This window comes from Musa acuminata, chromosome BXJ1-9, assembly GCF_036884655.1.
Source record: "Musa acuminata AAA Group cultivar baxijiao chromosome BXJ1-9, Cavendish_Baxijiao_AAA, whole genome shotgun sequence".
NCBI classification, from domain to species: Eukaryota; Viridiplantae; Streptophyta; class Magnoliopsida; order Zingiberales; family Musaceae; genus Musa; species Musa acuminata.
Genome location: NC_088335.1, coordinates 48,282,463 through 48,303,498, shown reverse-complemented (window position 1 = coordinate 48,303,498; position 21,036 = coordinate 48,282,463). Strand labels below are relative to the sequence as shown.

Below are 21,036 nucleotides of genomic sequence, written 5' to 3'. Positions count from 1 at the left end.
TCTGACATTTACTATTATTATTTGTTTATTCTCTTTATAATATTTTAAATTCACATCTTCAAAATGATTACAACATAAGATACCAATTTAAGCATGCTTTTTTTTTATCATTTTATTGTTCAAAGAGACTTTGGGAGATTTCAATTTATATATATATTTTTTTATTTCATAACTTCAAAATGACATTTATTATTATTTTTTATAATGTTTATCATTTTAAGCATGGCAAAACCTGAGAGTATTTCTATTGTGGTAATCTTAAAGTTAACTATTATGCTTTCCTAAATCACCAGTGTTAGATAAGTTTGCATATATACATCAGAAAAGAAACAAAGGATGTTAACATGTAATTACAACAACCGAAATAAGCTAATATAAAGTTCAAAAAAAGTATTTGTGCCTTGAAGCTAATACATAGAGAACAAGATGCTGGAAAATTTTCATACCTTTTGATACCAAAATTTTGATTTGGAAGAAAAACAACAACAACAACATATGCATTTTCCCTTGTTGAAAATTTCTGCCTGATTCCCATTCTGCTTATGTAATGCATGGAAAAAAAAATTGTGACAAGAATTCAACCAAAACTTGCAAAACAGTAACTTCTATCTAGTTTGAACCATATGATTCTGATTGGCACAACAAAACCTGCCATCCAAACTATAAATTTGATGAATGATATAAATGTATCCTATAACTCATCTTTCTTTTCTGATATTTTTGGTGTCAAAAAAGTTTTTTGGTGATACTGATAAGAAGCCCTTAAATCCACACATCAATATAAGATGTCACGGCGAAAAACCCCATATGCTCTGCGATGAGGCATCCTATTACTCATCTTCTTTTTCTGATTTTTGTGGAGTCAAAAAGTTCTTTTGTGGTACTGATAAGATGCCGCTAATTCTACATATCAAATACAAGATGCCTGTCACTGCAAAAGCTCCATAAGCAGCAACGGTGGAGGGATCAGCTTTGTGATGAGGCATCCATGCTGGTACTGGTGCTTGTAGGCTAATGGATGCAATCCCAGTTCCAGTTTGGCTTGCTCTGCGAATCAGACACAAGAAATTCTTGTAAACAAAGAATCAGACAAAGAGCAGACATGCTGCCATAAAGCATAAGCTATATTACGTTGTCACATGAGAACATAGACCATGATCAGGAGGAACTGATAGGGAGGAAAAGTGGGATACTGTTGTTGTAGGCTCTCACAGCTTAACCATATATTTAGTAATCTAACTAACCATTCTAATCATAGCAAACATCATTTTTCTTTCTGCAATAGTTATTTTAAATAAAAGCACAATGGTAATGTTCATATAAGACAACTGACAATATATGTGAAATTTTATCAGCTCTTATAAACATGTATTTTATAAAAGCTGAGTATTTTAAAAACTGCAAGATGCCCATGCACTTAACCTTTCATTTATCAAATATGTACTTTATAAAACCTGAGTTCAACTTTGATCTATATCTGCTCAAGACAAGCCACAACTTGCCCCTGTATTTCAAGTTGCAGAAGAATTTATGGGTTATGCATCATGAAAAGACCACTTAAAACTAGCTATCTGTCAGTGATAACAATACGCTACTTAAAAATCAGCTATGCTGAGGATTCCAGCTAGTGCACTATCACCTAAAACATTAACATGCAAGGAGATTACCATTTGCATGGGTTCAGAGAATTCTTGAAGTTAAAAGATTGGCCAGCTGCCTATGCAATAATAGGTGACCTGTGATATTTCAAGTCCAACCATGCTGGCGAAATTCCAATAAACAACTTCCCGGTCAAGAGAGCAACTCCAAAATTGCTCGACATCCATGTGTCATACTGTATCTTAGAAATACTTGACACATAATTCTGAAATTACATTTCCTAATATGCTAATAAATTGCACAGAACTAAACTGTTAAAAACTAGCGTCACTCAGAAATTACACTTAATCGGAAGTTTAATGTTCAGAAGGAATTTATAAAAAAGAATCGATTCAGGTTATCATTAAAAGAAAAGGTGCTCATGTCACTTCAGACATTGTAACATACCCAAACAAGTTCTTCATGTAGCTCCAGAATGAATTATTCATCCTTTTTCGTGAAGCCCGAGTTTTTCTCTTTTCAGAATACTTATACATATTATCCTGATGCATCCCTAGCAAAAGATACCAAAAAAGGAAAAACAAAATCAAAGAGATGAACTGTCACAAATATATGCAATGTCCATTTTTCTATTACAAGAATGCAATACCTTTCGATCCGATAGAACTATCCTTTGTAGCCCTCAAAGATGCTAACTTTTCAACTAGTAATCTCTCTTCGTCACTGTAACAGTTAGAAAGCTAGTAAGTCAAACACAAATTCTGTTAGTAATATGTTGCTTCCATCTGCAAAATCCTGTTTTGTCCAAGAAAAAACATGTCAAGGATAAATACAATTCTGTGGTTCCAGGGAATTTCACATAAATGAAAAAGAAAATGAAAGTGAATCCTGCTATATTTGATATCCTCGATAGACTAGGAAGCACATGGTAGATGTACCAAAAGTCAAAAGAGATATGAACCTGATATTCTTCGGAATCTCTACCCTTACAACAAAATGATGATCACCTCTAACTGAAGGCCTCCTAAGGTTTGGAACTCCTATGTTAGTGAACTTCAATGTCTCTCCTGGTTGTGTGCCAGAAGGAATTTGAAGATCTTTATATCCTTCCACTGTTTCAACCTGAAATAACAAATTAGCTCTCAACTTTGTGAAAAGAAATTGATAATCAACAGATACATTAAATCAAATATCATCAAGGATAAATCATGCATCAAATGTGAAACAAAAACCTATATTAGATGCATGTATATTTTTTTTCTTTGGACCTTTAAACAAATTTTAAAGAACTTGAAGTACTTGCATTGAATTTTTCCCTTATCTGCCTTCCTTAATGAGATTAAATGTTGCAATCATCCTGAATATGAAATTCTAATTCGTCCTCTTCACTTGTCGATAAACTATTTGTGGTTTACACAATAAAGTGAGGTAATACTCATAACACTATGTCAAACCTTGGCTCCTGAGTCTATTTAACTGACAAATGGTGCAATTTTTAATTTTTTCACCATCATGCATTTAAAGAATTAAGTTCAAAAAATGGAAAATCAATAGCGTTCCTGATTTTCAATTTTGCATGAAAAAATTTTGTAATATGATTCATCAGCACCAATCAGGTTTGGTACTTTGGTCCCAGTTGTCTTGAAGAAGTTCTGAGTTCCAATCCATGTCAATATTGTTCATAATCACTTGAACAAGGTGATTCTCTTGGTAAGAATAACCTTCTTGGTTATTTTAAAAAATGATTCAGAAACCACTCCAAATGCTTGAAAAAAAATTTTACTTACAAACAAATCAATTCCAACAGTTTCACCTTCATTGTGACCATATGGTATTCCTATCACAGCCAAATTCAGGTCAAGTGGAAACAAGGGTCTAAAGCCTTCAATAGTTTGCAACAAGAGTTCTGCTAAATAACTGTTGAAATCATGCAGGCATGGCTAAACTAAAAAGTAAAAAATAACTGTGGTGAAAATTATTGGTATGATTAAATCACTAAGTGCTGACATTGTACAAGCAAACAAGAAGAATACAGCTCATCAGCTTGCTTGCCAAATAGAATTTGCTAGCACATTGTCCAAGATAGCTGATGCAACTCTTGCGATGAACCATGCTGACCAGCACTTACAATGCCAATGCAAACAGCACAACAGTAAGTTGAAAAACTAAAATAAATTCTCAAATATAAAATCAAGTTATAACTTAAAGCTTTCAAAATAACACAAGCTTGTTGGATAAGATTTTTTATATAAAAGTTAATAACTTTTCCAGTGTGGTTCACAGCATCCTGCTTATGAGACAAATCAAGTTGCACAAGATGTTATTTATATCACCAAGTTACTATAAATGGTCTTCCCTGAAGTTAAAGAAGATCAAATTCGAGAGTTTCCTGTACAGAAGTCAGCAAGACCTTCTATTTAACAGTTCCTCTTGCAGCTGGATTACATCACTTCAGTAATATGGACAAGATAGCAAAATTGAAAATAGTATATACGAAAAGTCTTAGACATCGGAAATGCACTAAACTATGCATGTTCCTTTGACATTCAATGCAAAGAAAGCATACCGAGGAAAAGAGGAATCATCACATAACTTTTACAGAAGGATAAAAAGAGGCTTGCCTTGACTACAGTTCCCAGTATCGCTTCAGTATAGTCTATGCTGACTTCTGAGAATAAGTTGAGACCATCTCTTCGGAAGCCTGGTTTTTCATTGACATGGAGGAAAAGATAAACATTGCCAACTACACCTCTGCAAAATACTAATTCTCAATTAGCTTGCCATATAAGAGTGCTAAAAATGTTGTATACATATCAAACACATGTCATGAATAATTATTAGGACAGCACAACAATGTATCCATGACATAAAACTTGATGAATACATACAGGCCAAGGAAATCTGTGGTTCAGGTAATGCAATAAAGAACAAGGAATAGCTATGTGGACCTGAGATCATTTCTGTGCCTAACACGCAAAAATAAGCAAAAGGTTATGCAAATGAAGACACAATGATCAACATCACTCAGAAATCACATGGAACCCCAAGTATCCAATAATTTCAGATCTTCTGCAATTCAACTTAAAGCACAGTAATGTCAACTATCCAGTTGATTCCAGAATCCATGCTCATGTAAACCTTATGACCAAGGTTGCAAATCTTGACTGGTACTGGTCTGACAGTATTGGTATTAAAATATATAGCTCAACACAATTATAATACTTATGCCTCACATTTTTTTGACTATTTTATTATGGTAGTGAAACTGACAGCAAAATGAGATTTAAATCCTTTCATATAACCAATTTACAGAACTACAGTGGTTCACTCATAGGTGGACCAATTATTTCTCTGGTAATCCTCATGTCTAACTAGTATAATTATTTAGGTATATGAAATATATATAAAGCAGATTAATATTATAGATTAAAAACAATAGTCAGGAGAAATTTATTAACTTCAGATTAGCTCAAACTGGTTTTTTTATCTAAGTTTCTAATGCTATCTCCATTCTTAGCTGATAATCTCACTAGAATATACAAGGATAGTAATTAAAATGACCATTCCAAACTAAATTACAGAAGCTCTATGAATCAAGAAACTTATAATTTAACCAAAGATGTTCCTGTTATTAACAAATCTATAAGGATGGATGATGGATCTAACTGAATACTTACCTTTTCTTATCATAGCTTCCCTCTCCATTAATTTGAATGGTATACCCATCATTAACACCAGCTGGTATATCTACTTTTATACTTCTATGGCCTTCTATTTTTCCTTCTCCATTACAGCTTCTACAGAAATCAGTAACAAGCTTGCCATTACCACCACATTTCGAGCAAGTAGAAACCTGAAAGCATGTAACTTTATTATATACATCACATCAAATAGAAGTGTCTTTGGATACCATGAGACTATTAGCATAAACCTTCATAGATCTCGTGGGAAAAAAGGTATCCGACAATAGACTGCATTAAAAAAAATTGATGGAGTTTACAAAAATTTATAGCAATCTTATATGTCTAATGCACCATCAAGAACAGACATTTATCATTACAACATGAATGTTATAGTTTAAACACTATCATGTCACCACTACATGATATACAACTCCATACACTTTAGATTATGAGTAATACCACTACTATAATGGATTAACTAAGTATTAGTTTCTGTCACTAATATATCAGATTATGACACACACCCAAGATATCACTTCAAAAGGAGCACCCCAAGGAGAGCAGGAATAACACATTAAGAAGTTTATGCACTTTTCTATAACAAATAAACTCAGCCCAAAATAGGAACCCTTTGATTCTTTCAAGGGATTTTTAGGCAGTTATACTACTTTGAAAAAGAAAACATATGTTGGTGCTTGGTACATATACATCCTTCTAGAAACATATGATACAGATATAGATTCTTCTAGAAATAAGAACGTAGATCATCATTCCTAATATGCTTTCTCACGAGGATTGACTTGTCAAGTATACGACCCAGCACATATTGTGCTGACATCAGAATGGAGGCCATACAAAGGTTGTGACCCCTGGTACTTTTGGTGCCACCATACCAGCATGGAATAAGATGTGACCAACATAGACTGGGACAAAATAAACTTAAATATGAGCTGGCAAAACCAACAAGATACAGGAGGGCATCTCCATATTATAATCGGCATAATATATTAAAAATGATCATGCAACACTTAAAACTTATATGAATTATAATGTTTCACAGCACATAAAATACATAGATAAAAAAAAAGAACCTACAAGAAACCTTACTTTAGACAGTAGTCTAGGCTAAAGCCTAGAATGAGCGACTTGAAACCAGGGTGAAAAAAACAGAATCGTTACATTGTCTCCAATTTCAAGCAATAAATGTTAGCTTTGTCGTAATGTTGTCAGTTCACCTGAGATACAATGCCAAATGGTGTTCTCTGGGAATTCATCACGCCACCCCTACCTCCACATTCCATACAAGACTTTATACAACTGCTAGATTTTGCACCAGTGCCGTTGCACTTGTCACAAGTTTCAAACCGGACAACATTTACTTCCCGCTGGCTTCCAAATACTGATTCTTCAAAGCTTAAAGAAACGTCATACCTGAAGAAACAGCAGACAAATCAAACTGCAGTTATGAAGCCTCCGAATCTATTCCTAGGTTATAAGTTTTATCTGTAGACAAACAAAAACTTGAAAGCATAGAGCTAATGTCAAGCAGATAGACGTCTTTCTTCGTATAAAATCTAGGGATGATTTGAAATTAAAGAAATCATATATGGTCTGAAAGAACTATTTATTATCAAAAGAAATTTTCTTTAGACTGGATCAAAAACAATCAAAACAGATCAGAAGTCAATAAAAGCTAATGAAGTAGGTCAACTACCGAATATCAAGTCCCTGGCTGCGAGTGAATCTTGAATTCATGCCGAATCCCCCAGGGTCCATGTCACCCCCAAAAAGTCCACTTGAGTCACCAAAGAATGCATTAAAGACTTCAAAAGGATCAACCTACAAAATTGTAAATTGACATTTCAGCAGTTGTTTCATAAATCATTAGTAGCATGAAATCATATGTTTAAAGCATAAAAACAACTTGATGCCTCAAAACAAAGAGATAAAACATACACCAAGGACTGAGGAGTAATAGGGCTTAATAGAATCTTAAGATATTCTTACTCCCTGTGGACCAACACCTGCAGCTCCATATTCTCCTTGTAAACCCACTTCACCATATCGATCATATAAAGATCTTTTTTCCTCATCTGATAGCACCTACAATAAGGACTCATTACCATAATGCAGAAATGCAAATAAAAAGTCAATACAATCTCAAAATGAAGAAATAAACAAGTAGAATATTTAGACTTAGACTCACTACAGATAGAATGACTTGTGCATGTGTAATTATTGATGTTTCATGCTTTGAAACATGTTCCATTATGCCATTATGTTTAGCACACACATTTTATCAAAAGTCGTTTTCATATAAAAAATAATATCATTTTACATAAATAAAATTTTAATTGCCACCAGTATTCCATGACTTGCTTTTCTTTCATGGAAGATTATACATTTTTCAAAACAAAACCAAAGAACAAGAAAGCAATGAAACACAAAACAAGTACCTCATATGCAGCACTAATTTCTTTGAACTTTTCTTCTGCTCCGGGACTTTTATTCATGTCAGGATGATACTAAATGCAAACAAAATAATTCATCAACAGATGAGGAACAAAAATAGCAACCTTATAAAATTGCTTGTACATTCTATTAGTAGAACAAAATTTACCACACAATTTATCAATTATTAGATGGATTATAAGATTGATATACACACAATCCAATCAAGATTGAAGATTCACATGGAATATGTTTTTCAGTTCAAGTCCAGAATCTTTTTTTGAACTTTTTAAGATTTTCATACTTATCTTTTTTTAAAATAATTTACATGATCCTAATAGAATTTATTTTAGTTAATCAAACCAAGTTTTTGAGTGCTTGGTTAAAGGAGAAATTCATTGAGAAAGATAAAATCATTTTGGTTTATGTATAACTAAAACTATCTGTTTTGGGGATGTAATATCGACTTTGAACAGGAAAAAGATTGCTTTGAATAGCCCGTTGACCATTTTTATCATCATCATCTTTATTCTCTTATTTCGTATTCTTCTTGCTGCAATCCTTGTTTTTTAACACCCTTCTAATCCTTTACTTTTTCACTCTAAACTCAATACTTCCAATTTTTTCAATGATAATGATACTAATAATATGTATAAATTTGAAAAGAAATCAGATTAGACAGTTCAATTTTTCGACAACACCTCTTGTCATGCATGAGATGTTGTGAAATGGAAGTGTCTTAAGGTGACATGCTTGAACTTGCACAATTACGGTACCAACCTCTTTAAGGCGGCAAGCATGAACTACCACAGTTACAGTACCTAAAACATGCAGCGTTCTCCACGAAAAGGACTACAACTGATAGCAAGATGAAGACATGGGATGAAGAGGGGATAAAAAAGAGTGTTGTCGTTAGGGCTTATAAATTTAGACACAAAACACTGAAATGTTTCTTTACTTTTTTCTGTTGGTCATAATTGGTGACAGATCATACATGAGTAAATTTGTAGATATCAGTAAACTGGGGAAGTTTCCATTTTGTGTAATTTTGTGACAATGCTGAGTTCATAAGTATAGTGTACCTAAACATTTAAAAATTTCCATTGTAAATATGCTGCAAATGAAGATGGTGTGCATAACACCTGCTCCATCGTAAGTCATGACAAGGTTCACATGCAGTTGAAAGTTGAAACTGTATCGTACAATCACCAAGTTGTTCCTCCTTTCAGTTCGCTAGCATCAGACACTAAATATCAATTGTTAGCTTAATTTCAAACCAACACTCGTACTCTTGCTAAATTTCCATCATATGTAGGAATCTCCACATTCTTTAATATCAGTTTACATAAAGGACGCCAGAAACAACCAACGGCAAAGATTCTAGTTAAATTTTCCATTTTTCAATTAATAAAAATCTAAAAAATAAATCACAATAGCTTTTCGCCAAAGAAGAAGCAACAGAGTAAGGAACAAAGAACATTCTTACCTTTCGTGCGAGGCTCCTGTAGGCACTCTTGATCTCCTGGAGTGTAGAATTCCTTCTGAGGTTCAGCGTCCCGTAGTAGTCCGTCGCCTTAGCTTTAATCGGGGTGCATCTGCGGCGACGGCCGCTCGATCTCGAGACGAAGCACTGGGAGCCGACGAAGCGCAGTCTCCCGGGGAAGAAGCTGGAGGAAAAGGAGGCCAATTCCAGCGTCCAGCGCTTCGGACGCAGGGGAAAGAAGGGGAGGTGTCCCGGCGGAGCCAAGGGTTTAAAGGAGAAGGAACGGAGAGTCGCCATGGCCACGAAAGGACAAAGGTTCCAAATGGGAATGGGCGATATATACATATATACATATATATACATATGTATATATACATATGTATATATATATATATATGTATATATATATGTATATATATATACACATATATATATACATACATATGTGTATATATATACATACATACTATGTTCGAAATGACATATTTGTCCCTCGAAATATTTATATTACACAAGCATCTCTCTAAAAATTTTATCCCATCAAATATCCATATCTTTGTTATATGTCACTCTCATTAATACTGATCTAATAAACTCAAGTTAATTATTCATATATAATATTTATTAGGGTGAATTTTCCATTCAACTTCTCTTTTTAAACTTTTCCTAGAAAGTGTGGCTTATAAAATCTCATAACATAATATAAAAATATTATAATTAAACTCATTTACTTCTTTGCTCATATGAAAAGACACGAAAAGAATACTATAGTTATTAGGCAAAAAAAGAAAAAAGATATAGGAGAATGAGTACTTTTAAGAAATCTAATATTTAAAATTTTAAATATCTAAAATATATTTTATTATTTTCAAATATTTTAAAGGATAATAATGTTCATTTAACGACAATCAACACGAAATCAAAGAATATATACTCGTCCATACGACAAGATGAAAGAATATATATTCGTTTATATGACCAGACGAGAGTACAAACATGTTTAATATTTATGCAGTCGTTTTCTAAATCATGCTTAGGTGAATATGAGATGTATTACCATCACAGCATTTTACTGTAAAAAGTCTAAACAAAATTGTCAAAAAATTTCATGGCCTCTGCTCACATCAAGAAAGAAAACAATAGCACTTACCATCATTTGACAGCTGACTCAATTACAATGGCATACTAGTCTATGACTGGGAAATAAAAAGCTGTTCTCGTTACATGATTGCAAGTCACTATTATGCACAAATACACTACTACCAGTTATAAGATGGTTTTATTTACTCCACAACCTCGGCTACCATAAGAAGCAAGCAGTCGCCGTCAGATGTTCCATAACCAATATCATAGGCTTAGTCAAGATGATATTTCTTCATAGACCAGATTCCCATCCCTTCTAAAGGATTAAACACCTCGGCACTAAATCTTTCTGTTCCATCCTTTGATCGGCATTGCCTGGAATATTGTTTTACATGCCAGTTTAAATCCACCATATGGTGAAATATGAGATATTTTATCGAGTGCAAATTTTTGTAAACATACCTTCTGGAGGCTGGTTAAGTTTCCGGTTCTGTGGAGCCGACATTTCTTTTCTTAAGCTTCTTAAGATGTCCTCCATAGTGTATTCCCTCTGCCAGTTTGCAAGCATCGGAAATAGGCCAGGTTCAACCTGCACGTATGAAAAGAATAATGCTAAAAGGTTTTACTCATTCTTTATCATAATACAGTGGATGATGAACATGAAGTAAATACCACTCCAGTTTCCTGGTTGATGCATGTCATGTTTATCCGCGTCTGGAACCTAACGGTTGGGGGTTTATCAGGATAGTCTTCATCGCAAAACAGTTTCAGCTGATATATCCGCCCTTCATGAACAGTCTGCAAACAGAATGAGCAAAAAAAGAAGACTTCAACTGACTCAGTTTTCGGAGGCATATATAAGCTAGTGACATCTGCAGCATACATTGTGTGGACCAATAATTGTCCCTGTCCAGGAACGCATGTAAATATCATCAGCATCATCCATTCCATAGCTGACCGTACCATCACCAATACCCTTCTCTCCCCTCTCAAGCTCTTCCAACAATCTGAAGTTTCTTGGAACTGCAGGAAAAACAAGTGAAAAAAAAGGTAATTTAACTTTGCATCAACATGTCATGTGTGAGAGGAAGAAAAAGAAGAAATAGCTCTGTTGTATATCATACTTCAGTGCACCAGATCCATCTTAACCAATATAACTTGGCCGAAAGTTGAGGTAAGCAGAACAAAATTAAGCATGATGTCTTTATCCCTTAATAACAGAAAAATACCAAGGGACCATCTCTGAATTTTGTTAACACGGCCACAACAGAGTAAAATATCAGGTTGGGAAAGCCTTCCGATATATCTGTGAGCATTTTCTTGGCTTATAAATGGCAAATAATCTCTCTCAATGGGTGGGAAATGATCATAAAACAAGACAACGATGACTAGTGATTTTAGAAAAGAAAGGTGTATCGACTAATTATATTGATATTATTAAAGATATATATAATAATGTAACTATTAGTGCTAGAACTATAGGAAATGTGTCCAGTGAGTTTCCTATTAGCATAGAATTACATCAAGGATCCGCATTAAGTCTCTACCTTTTCACATTGATACTGGATGAACTTACTAGTCATTTACATGATAATCCTCTCTGGTGTATGTTATTTACCAATGATATTATCTTAGTTAATAAGAGTCTAAGTGGAATTAATTATAAACTTGAACCATTGAGCCAATTCTTAGAAACTAAAGGTTTAGATTAAGTAGACTAAAACTGAATATATATATAAGGTACAATTTTAGTAATTCTAGGAATAGATGGGAGAATATAGTTAAGTTGGATAAACAAGAAGTTCCCTTAAATAAAAGTCTTAGGTATCTTGGATCAATTATTCAATAAGATGAAGAGATCGATGAAAATATTATTTATAAAGTAAAAACATGATGACTAAAATGATGAAGGCTGTTAGGAATCTTGTGTGATCATCAAATACCTTTGAGATTAAAAGAAAATTTTTACAAACCAGTTGTGAGACCAACAATGCTTTATGGATCTAAGTGTTGAGTAATTAAAAAACAACATATATGAAAAGTTTGTGTTGCTGAGATGAGAATATTAAGATGAATGTATGGAGTTACTAGAAAAGACAGGAAAAGAAATACATTTATTCGTGAACAACTAGTTATCGCTTCAATAGAGGATAAGATAAGAAAAAATCATCTAAGATGGAACGGACATATGCTCAGAAAACCTCCGGATGCGATAGTCAGAAGAAATGAAATGATTCATATTAGTGGTGCAAGGAGAAAGAGGAAGACCCAAAAAGACCTTAATAGAAACTATAAATAAATATTTAAATACACTAAATGATGGTAAAAGATCCATATAATCGACCCTAAATTGTTGAGACCTATAACTTTGTTGTTGTTGTAGAATCTGAATTATCAAATTGAAACATATTATCATCAGCAAACATCCATATTTAGTTTGCAAAATTTGTTGAAGATATTGTAACCTTCCTATGGTTTGCTAGATGTGCAGTTCGAGGATGCAAGGATATAAATCATTCCACATGCAATAGAATTTGGATGATTTTTGGACAATGTAGAAAAATCTTAAATAGATGTGACAATTCCTTAGACCACTATATCATAAAGAATGATGATTCACTAAAGCAACAAATAGCCAACATTGAGGACAAGATCAATGAAACAAAGGAAAATAAATGCATCCAAGTCGGACATAGGCGAGTTTAGTTTACTTGAAATGTTTATGTTGAATATTAGAAATCATAAGTAATGCTACAGCATGGATATGGATAGGTGTTTAACAAAACCAAACATACATAATGATGACAATAAGTTAAATTATATGCATACCAAGTCCATATTTTGTTATAAAGCAACTTTTAGTTGTCCATGTACAAGAGCATTGTACTGTCATATCAAAACTACCCTCATCCATGAACCATTTTAATTGTAAGAATTTGAATAAGTGGTCACAATGGAAAAAGGAGATTGACATTTAAATAATCATTCGGGCCACTACCTAGCCACTCAAGCAGCACCTGATCCAAAGCACCAAGCAATCAGGAAGTGGGAACAACTCGAGTGCCCATGCAGCACCAAACAACCAACTCACAAGAAAGAATAAAACTCTGAAACCTGAACCATGGTCCCTCCTTTTCCCAGGACTAAGTACTGGAGGAGGAGTGAGAGGGCCTCCTCCTCTCCACTGCATGAAGTTAGTTTTTAACTAGGCTTAGAAGCTTAAGTCATAAGACAAATTAGTTTGATCAATCAAAGCTTCGAGGCATATGTTTGTAGACAGAGTAATTTCAATTGTAATTCTAGCCTAGCGTTTAACAAGTTATTATGGTTAGTGAATTTTATATGCCTCACTGTTTAAGCATATCTGTATTTGACTTGCACTAGGTGTAACCAGTTTGATCTAAATAATTGTTAAGGGAAGAACTAGATGTAAGAACTCAACCTATAAGTGATCATAGACTCCTGGAAGGAGATACAAGTCACCACTCTTCCAATCAATTAACATATTGATAAATTCTCTTAACAGTATTCTCTGCTTTTTCTTGTCTTTGCTTCAGGAAACTTTCCAACTAATGTCCATATTTATTCTCTAAACTGCTACATTTGGCTTTACCAAGCAAGCACTAATTGGGGCTCTATAAAATCTTGATATGGTCATTGTGGGTGAAAACATCAGCTAGTTCCAAAGGTAGTTGCATCCTGATTCCGGGGAATATATTACACAAGTTTAAACAAGAGAGATCAGGTTTGTTCTCAATAAAAGTCACTAACACACTTCAAACACAAATTCAATAATAAAGGAGCACAAGCGGGCGTGTATGTGCGCCCACTAGTAGTTGATACTTTTAATTTTTTGGAATTTTTCAGTAGATGCACACCAAAGTGCTATGTTAATACTTGTTACACAACATAATGGGGGGTAAGCATAAAAAATCTAATATAGGTGCTTTGTTATAAGATTAATCTCATACGATTTTCAAGTCCCTCATGTCATTCAAAGTGTTTAAACATGTTTCTCGTAAACAAAGAAAATGCAGACCCCTTTTGTCAACAATAGCAAGTGTAAGAAAACATAACAACCATAATGCAAACAGTTTTAATGTAACTGGCCAAAATATTTATCAATATGAAAGCAGCCTTATATAGGTCTAGGAAACAGATAAATAAAAAATTAGGAGAAGCTTCCTAAATTGCGTCGATAAGAACACATTCAAATCACTCCAATCTTTGTTCAATTACTGCGCCATAATGCTTTATTTACCACCTGCACTCACACACAGATTTTGAGTGAGAATAAATGATACAAAATGTTGACACCAAACCAAAACATGTTTCCAAAGCCGAACTCTTCAAAGTTTCCTCTTGTTGGAACTTTCATAAGAACAGGAGTCAACACACATCAACGTCCCTTAACTTTCTTTAGGCATGCAATCCATTTCCGCAAACCCTAATAAAACCCTCTAGCCGCTATACACAAACCCATGTCCCGAGAAAATTACCTCAAAGATCATCAGCTCCCCAACATGATCACACAACCACGAGCATCTCAAATGACGCATCGCATATCAATCCCCCTTGAAAATTCGAGAGAAACGAAAAAAACAAATTTGAAAGTGCCCAAATGGTTACCAACCATATCAAAATCTCTACTTCCGCAGAGAAATCCAGCCTCGAAGACCCCATAATAGAAGCAAAATCAAGAGAAAACAACAATTTGGGAAAGAAAAAAAAAAAACGAAAAAGGAAATCGAGGAGGTGTATGTAACAGAGGCCGCACCGACCACCCGGGAACCCTCGGTGCCCATCTATTCTCTGTCTCTTCTATGGGAAGAACTTGGAGGGCTCCCTCGAACTAAAGAGTGCCTTTACGTGCCCAAGGAGTGGGCGGGGGAGGGGAAGGGGGTTGCCGCGAGTGGACGCGATGTGTGCGCGGGTAACCGCCTCCGAGGGTTATGGAATTAGCCTCGTCCTCGTCGAGCAAGCGAGAGGCGGCGGCGAGCGATCCACGACACGACGAATCTCCTCCTCCTCCTCCTCCTCCTCCTCCTAACTCGCCATCACCAGCGTTGAAAAGTAGCTGAAAGAGGAAACCCAACACGGGAAAAGTCGAGCCGTGAATGGTCGTTGCAAAGTTCCCCATCGACGACGCCGGAGGGAAACAACAGGAGACGCGGTGGCCCCCTCATCAGATTTCCAATGGAGAGAGAGGTAAAGTGTAGTGTTACGTGCTTCGAGGGAGATCGATTCCACCAGCAAACACTTCCCGTACCTCTTTACGGTTCACCAGGTGAACCGTGTGTCTGACTCGCATAGGTGGGACCCAATTAACATGCAATAAGAAGCGGCTACGACAGTGGGCAACGTCTTATTAGGTGGTAAGAGAATTTTGGTTTTTGTTTAGTTGTATGTACTCTTGACCCATTCGTGACTCGTCGCGCGACCCATTCCATGGTTTCGGGTTGACGCGAATGACAAATCTGCACCCCGCACGCATGCGCATTGTATGGGCTTCAATTAGCTTCAATGAATCCCCCATTAAGATTGAACTGTTATGTGGTGCATTCCAATAATGTTGCACTCATGGAGAACTCAAATCCAAATAATTATTCTAGTGATCATGCATTCAATAAAGTGTTGAATCAAATATCATCACTATCACTTATGATTTGGTGGTCATTGATGCATTCTACGAAGACTTCGATCAAATCTCATCGTCCATACGAAAATAAAATATTTAATTTTATTTCTCCATACGCCATCGATTTTACTGATGAAAATATCATATATATTTAATGATAAACCGAAATGAGATAGAGTCATTTCTATTAGTAGAATTGAGAAGAAACGAAGTTAAATATTTCGCTTTGATAAGTATAAGGATCCCAATGTAATCTTTGAAAATAAATGAATCGGACTGCTAAAGGGGTAATATATAATTAGTTCAATTATCAATAATAAATCTCATCATTCACCTTAATAGGATATTACTATTTATCATCCTCATTTTACTACTTATAAACCTATGTATAGTATAGTAATCATGCATCGAGAAAAACTAATTGTCATTGATGAATTCCAACTTAACCACTTAGAATTGAATAAAAATAAAAAAGATTGATTTTTTATGTATTAGATTGCCTCACAAATCAAGTTGGATGTTTAATTATGTTTAGGATACTTATGTATCATGACTAGGCTTAGTTTAATTAAGAGAAATTCAAATTAAGGTAAAATGAATTTCACAAATATCCTAGTTAGCAAATTATTTTTTTTTTTTAAATTGCTAGCATCTTTTTGACTTAAATTTGATCAACTTATCAAGTTCATAATATAGCAAAAAAGTAGATATTTTATTTAATTTAGCTTTTAATACTTAATTGTGACATCATAGTATAGTTTAGCAACAAGAATTTATAAGGGATTTGATAGGTATAATACTGTTGATTTTGACCTAAATATTTTGTATCATTAATTTAGGCTCAATGAAATTATATCCTATTAAGTTGGATTATAGCAGTCAAATTTCATTCATAAAATATATGGCTTTGTTTCACACAAGAATTTTGTTAGTGATTTTTTCTTTTACATTGAGAAGCATTAGTGCTGCATTAGTCACACAGATAACAAAGTAATTGAACAGATATGTGTTATCTATGTGCATTCCAAACAATTTTAAATGCCTACATTGGACATCATTAATTGACCAACTTTAATGCATAATATAAAACATCAATTGTTCAAATAAATGAATCTATTATGCAATTTTCATCATTTTAATTAATAATTATTTTGTAATATTAGCACATCATTTGTCAAGGATGTCAACTATTTTAACTGATAAAGAATCTGATAATTATTGATATCAAGGTCCAAGGATATAATTAGGCATCAAGATACATTAATAGTATCCTTTAATAGTCATCTCTTCCTTAATTATTCTTTAGTGGCTAAGCCTTGAGTTCCCTCTTTATATATATATATATATATATATATATATATATATATATATATATATATATATATATATATATATATATTGTTCAGCTTAATATAGAATTAAATAAAGATAAATGATTCATAGGATAAATATTGAAGCTTTTATAATTTTTCAGTTGATTTATGATTAACAAATAACTTCTTTAATCTCTTTTTGTTTATCTTTTCCCAACTTTTCTAGTCACATTTATGAACTTTTCCCTAGAGAGAAATCATCATAATTTATTATCAGATATTGGTCATCATAAAAACTATATCATTGAACCCCTGGTACTACTATACAAAAATGATACTGGCATCAAGCATATATTGATAATAATATAAATCAATTAGACATGTTAAAGAAAAATATAAATAAATTAACCATGCTAATTGTCTCATCTATCGACCTAGGTTTTCAGATGGAATAATATTGATTAAAAATTTGATATGAAAGCAAAATGTCATGCATTCAAAATGTATCCAAACTAATTAAATAAATATTCTGGTTTGAGACATCTGTGGTGAAGAATGCAAATAAATATATCAGCAAAATATCTAATTGGCACAACTCATTGGTTACACAGATAATAGTACAAAACCAACATCAGGTAGAACAATTTTCTTTATTTGTTCCTCGCAACCAATTCCAACTCCTTCCATGTCCAAGAACAGCTACAAGTATTATTTCCGCATAACAAATACCGAAATAGCTCATCAAGGGATCAACACCAGCGGGGTCAATAATTGTTCAGATTGTTTTCATACCTTCGGAAAGTGACAATCAGTGATCGATTGAATGCAACTGGTTGAGGATGTTCTGGTTGTCCTCCAAGAGGCGATCATATTCGATCAGCAAATCGTCAGATTGTTTTTTCAGAGCCATCACATTTGCTTCTGCAGCTCTGGCTTCCTTTATTCTTTCCTCTGACTCGAATTTTAAATGTTTTATCTGTTCATTCAGGCTTGCAATCTCTCTGTCCCTTGTTTTTATTTCGTCTGAACCACCACGTTTTGTTTCTTCCAGGACCCTGTTTTGCTTCATAACAGCCTCCATGCTCTTTCTTAGCCCACGTAATTCTCTGATGTAATGGTGAAGACGGTCTATAATAAGAACAAGGAAAAGGGAATAACCTGCAACATGTAGATGGGACACAGCATCAACACAAGTAAATTCCTTGTACAGAATCAACAGTTTGAAGCAGAGTGCAAGGCTCTTGATATGATAATCCAAAATAGGTTACTTCTGAAATCACCATGAGATGCTGGTTTGCAACATAGAATGTTTAGATTAGAATATGAATCTTCAAAACAATGATCAGCAGTTTCCACCAAATCTACCATATCTTAAGGAATGAGCTTGAGCTAATAGTTGTAGAAAAAAAATTTAAATAGACAAGGAGAAAATGATAACAACAAATGACCTTGAAGCTGTTTATAGAAAAAAATCAAGAACAACCAGAGGGATATTCAAGTGTTTAGAGATTCAAGTGAGTCAAATTGTTAGCAAACAGGTTGGTGCTCGGCTCGTTAAAGGTTCAGCTGAGCTTGAACATCATTTTCAAGCTTGACTTGAATTTGGAATGGAACTTGACCTCATATATGAAACGAGCAAATTATTTGTCATGTGTGGTTACTAACGACTAAATATTGTAAAACTAGAAGATAAATTCTTATTTTCTTGCATTAGCAGAATCAGCATAACAAATCTTTTGCCCATGGCTTCAAGATTCACAAGACACCATGAAAATGTAGATGCCACATGAAAAGAGCACATGTAACAAATCAAGGATTCCACTCTTAATAAAATTTTAGGTATTTATATATTAAAGAGAATGGTCATTCGATCAAACTAGTTCTGTGACGTGTGTAGCGAACGCATGTATACATTGGCTAGCAAGTAGATGACCTGTATCACATAGCACACGACCTGTACTGACCTGTATAGGATGGTACAGGCCATGTACCAGGCAATTTCTTTGTTTTTTCAATTTCTTTGGTCTTTTTCTAGGACTCGATACATACCAACACATTGACAATTGGGTACACCAGTGCAGACCGGTATGGTATCAGACCGAGCCTTGACAATCCAGCATGATGTGGTGGTTATAACTTACACAATCCAGCATCATCATCATTGGCTTAGAGTTCTGTCATTGGAGACCTCCTACCATTTGGTTATCATTCAAGACTCCTACTATTTCTTGACCAACAACAGATCCACAAAAACATCTTTGCCATCTTAGTCATTATTCAAGAATACCACATATTTGATGCCTCCTAACTACTCAGCACCAGATTACAGCAACTGCATTTTTTTTGCCTTAGAACCTATATAGTTCACATGTTCTGTCCTTGGATTTGATAACTAGATCTCATTCCCTCAACAAATTTCCTAAAAATTGAAGTCATGTTGTGTATCTATACTGACAATTAGCTCTCCACAACACTCACATGATATATATGACAACACCAAAGAGACTTCATATTCACATTAGATGTTGGTGCTCTTTCAATAGGCATCAATGCTAAGACTAACCGAGAGAAGATGCTCGACTAACCATAGTGCGTAGACCTACAAAGTTGATTTTAAATCTTTTTTCTGTTTTCTTATTATACCAAAGAAGAATAACATCACTGTATTTTGCCAAGATTTTGCAACCCTTGTGAAAATTATAACAAATATCATGTATAGGTGAATTATGAAAGAAATTTCCCAATGATAAATTTTAAACAACCAGGTCCTCAGGCTACCCCTCTGAAAGCAGTTGCACAAGTTCTCAGACATGCCATGACAATTAATCACAGGGCTTCTACCTATGCAAGTCAAATTGTACTCAAAAGAGAATGATGAGACTTTTGGTAGCCAAGGGATAAATTTACATGATTTAAGTAATAATAATCAAAATAAGGGCTCACAAGATCCAATCAAGTTTAGTTCAGGTTACCTTTGAGGTTTCTCATCTGTCAACATTATTATCAGATAATAATTCATCAAATATTATTTTCTTCTTTTCTTCTCTATTATGCAGGCGAGCAGAGCAATTCAACAGATCAAATATGTTTTTTTCACAAACAGTTCATCAGCATCACAAAATTTTTTCCAAGCTATTTTACATTCATGGTGATTAGATTCAAATCCAACAACAGAAGAAGAAGAAGAAGAAGAAGAAGAAGAAGCAGTAGGACAAAACAAGATTTCGCGAGACTGTAGAGTGGATACCCATGAGGGATGCTTCGAGGAGGTGGCGGCTCATGAGGACCTGGTCGGTGGGCGTGAAGGCGCCGAACTCGGCGGAGCGGCTGCGGATCTTGGCCATGCTGTAGAGGCTGGAGGCGAGGACGATTACGACGGTGCCTGCAACGGTCTTCACCATGACGGGCCCGCGGCCGCGCTTGAAACGGTCGAGGCCGAGGATAACGAGCTTGCGGAGCGGGGTCTTGAAGAGGAGGGCCACCGCCACCCCAACCTCCGCCGACACCATCGTGAACAGCAGCTGGATCATCTTCTACTCCCCCGATCTCGAAAAAAATAAGGCGGCAGCGCCGAACGAAGCCGGAGGAGGAGGATGGATTCGACGGCTTCGCAATCTAAATCGAAGGATGATATATATGACGCAAAATCGAAGGGTGGAGAAAGAAGGATCGGGCGTTGGATTCGATGGCCGTAACGGGAATTGACAATTTAGATTGCTTTTCGCCGACCAACGCTTCCGCGGTACCAGCCATTTCATGATCTTGTACCCTTCGTTTTCGAAACCC

The 21,036-nt window shown here is 34.8% G+C and overlaps 3 protein-coding genes across 3 annotated transcripts; all 3 read right to left on the bottom strand.

Moving 5' to 3' along the window:
* Positions 1-427: 427 nt before the first annotated feature.
* Positions 428-9,534, bottom strand: LOC103999333 (uncharacterized). Its single transcript, XM_009421057.3, has 11 exons — positions 9,220-9,534; positions 7,739-7,807; positions 7,290-7,385; positions 6,997-7,121; positions 6,518-6,713; positions 5,277-5,452; positions 4,221-4,350; positions 2,561-2,721; positions 2,249-2,322; positions 2,047-2,152; positions 428-1,047 (listed from the first exon to the last, which is right to left on the bottom strand). The coding sequence occupies exons 1-11, from the start codon at positions 9,511-9,513 to the stop codon at positions 831-833; spliced, it is 1,644 nt and encodes a 547-aa protein (XP_009419332.2). The 5' UTR covers positions 9,514-9,534; the 3' UTR covers positions 428-830.
* Positions 9,535-10,340: 806 nt separating this feature from the next.
* On the bottom strand, positions 10,341-15,415 carry LOC103999332 (ubiquitin-conjugating enzyme E2 variant 1D). The gene is made up of 5 exons (XM_009421055.3): positions 15,077-15,415; positions 11,183-11,322; positions 10,972-11,097; positions 10,762-10,888; positions 10,341-10,674 (listed from the first exon to the last, which is right to left on the bottom strand). The coding sequence occupies exons 1-5, from the start codon at positions 15,102-15,104 to the stop codon at positions 10,616-10,618; spliced, it is 480 nt and encodes a 159-aa protein (XP_009419330.2). The 5' UTR covers positions 15,105-15,415; the 3' UTR covers positions 10,341-10,615.
* Positions 15,416-17,818: 2,403 nt separating this feature from the next.
* LOC135593960 (uncharacterized) lies at positions 17,819-20,923 on the bottom strand. The gene is made up of 2 exons (XM_065084330.1): positions 20,498-20,923; positions 17,819-18,408 (listed from the first exon to the last, which is right to left on the bottom strand). The coding sequence occupies exons 1-2, from the start codon at positions 20,778-20,780 to the stop codon at positions 18,059-18,061; spliced, it is 633 nt and encodes a 210-aa protein (XP_064940402.1). The 5' UTR covers positions 20,781-20,923; the 3' UTR covers positions 17,819-18,058.
* Between the last annotated feature and the right edge of the window lie 113 nt (positions 20,924-21,036).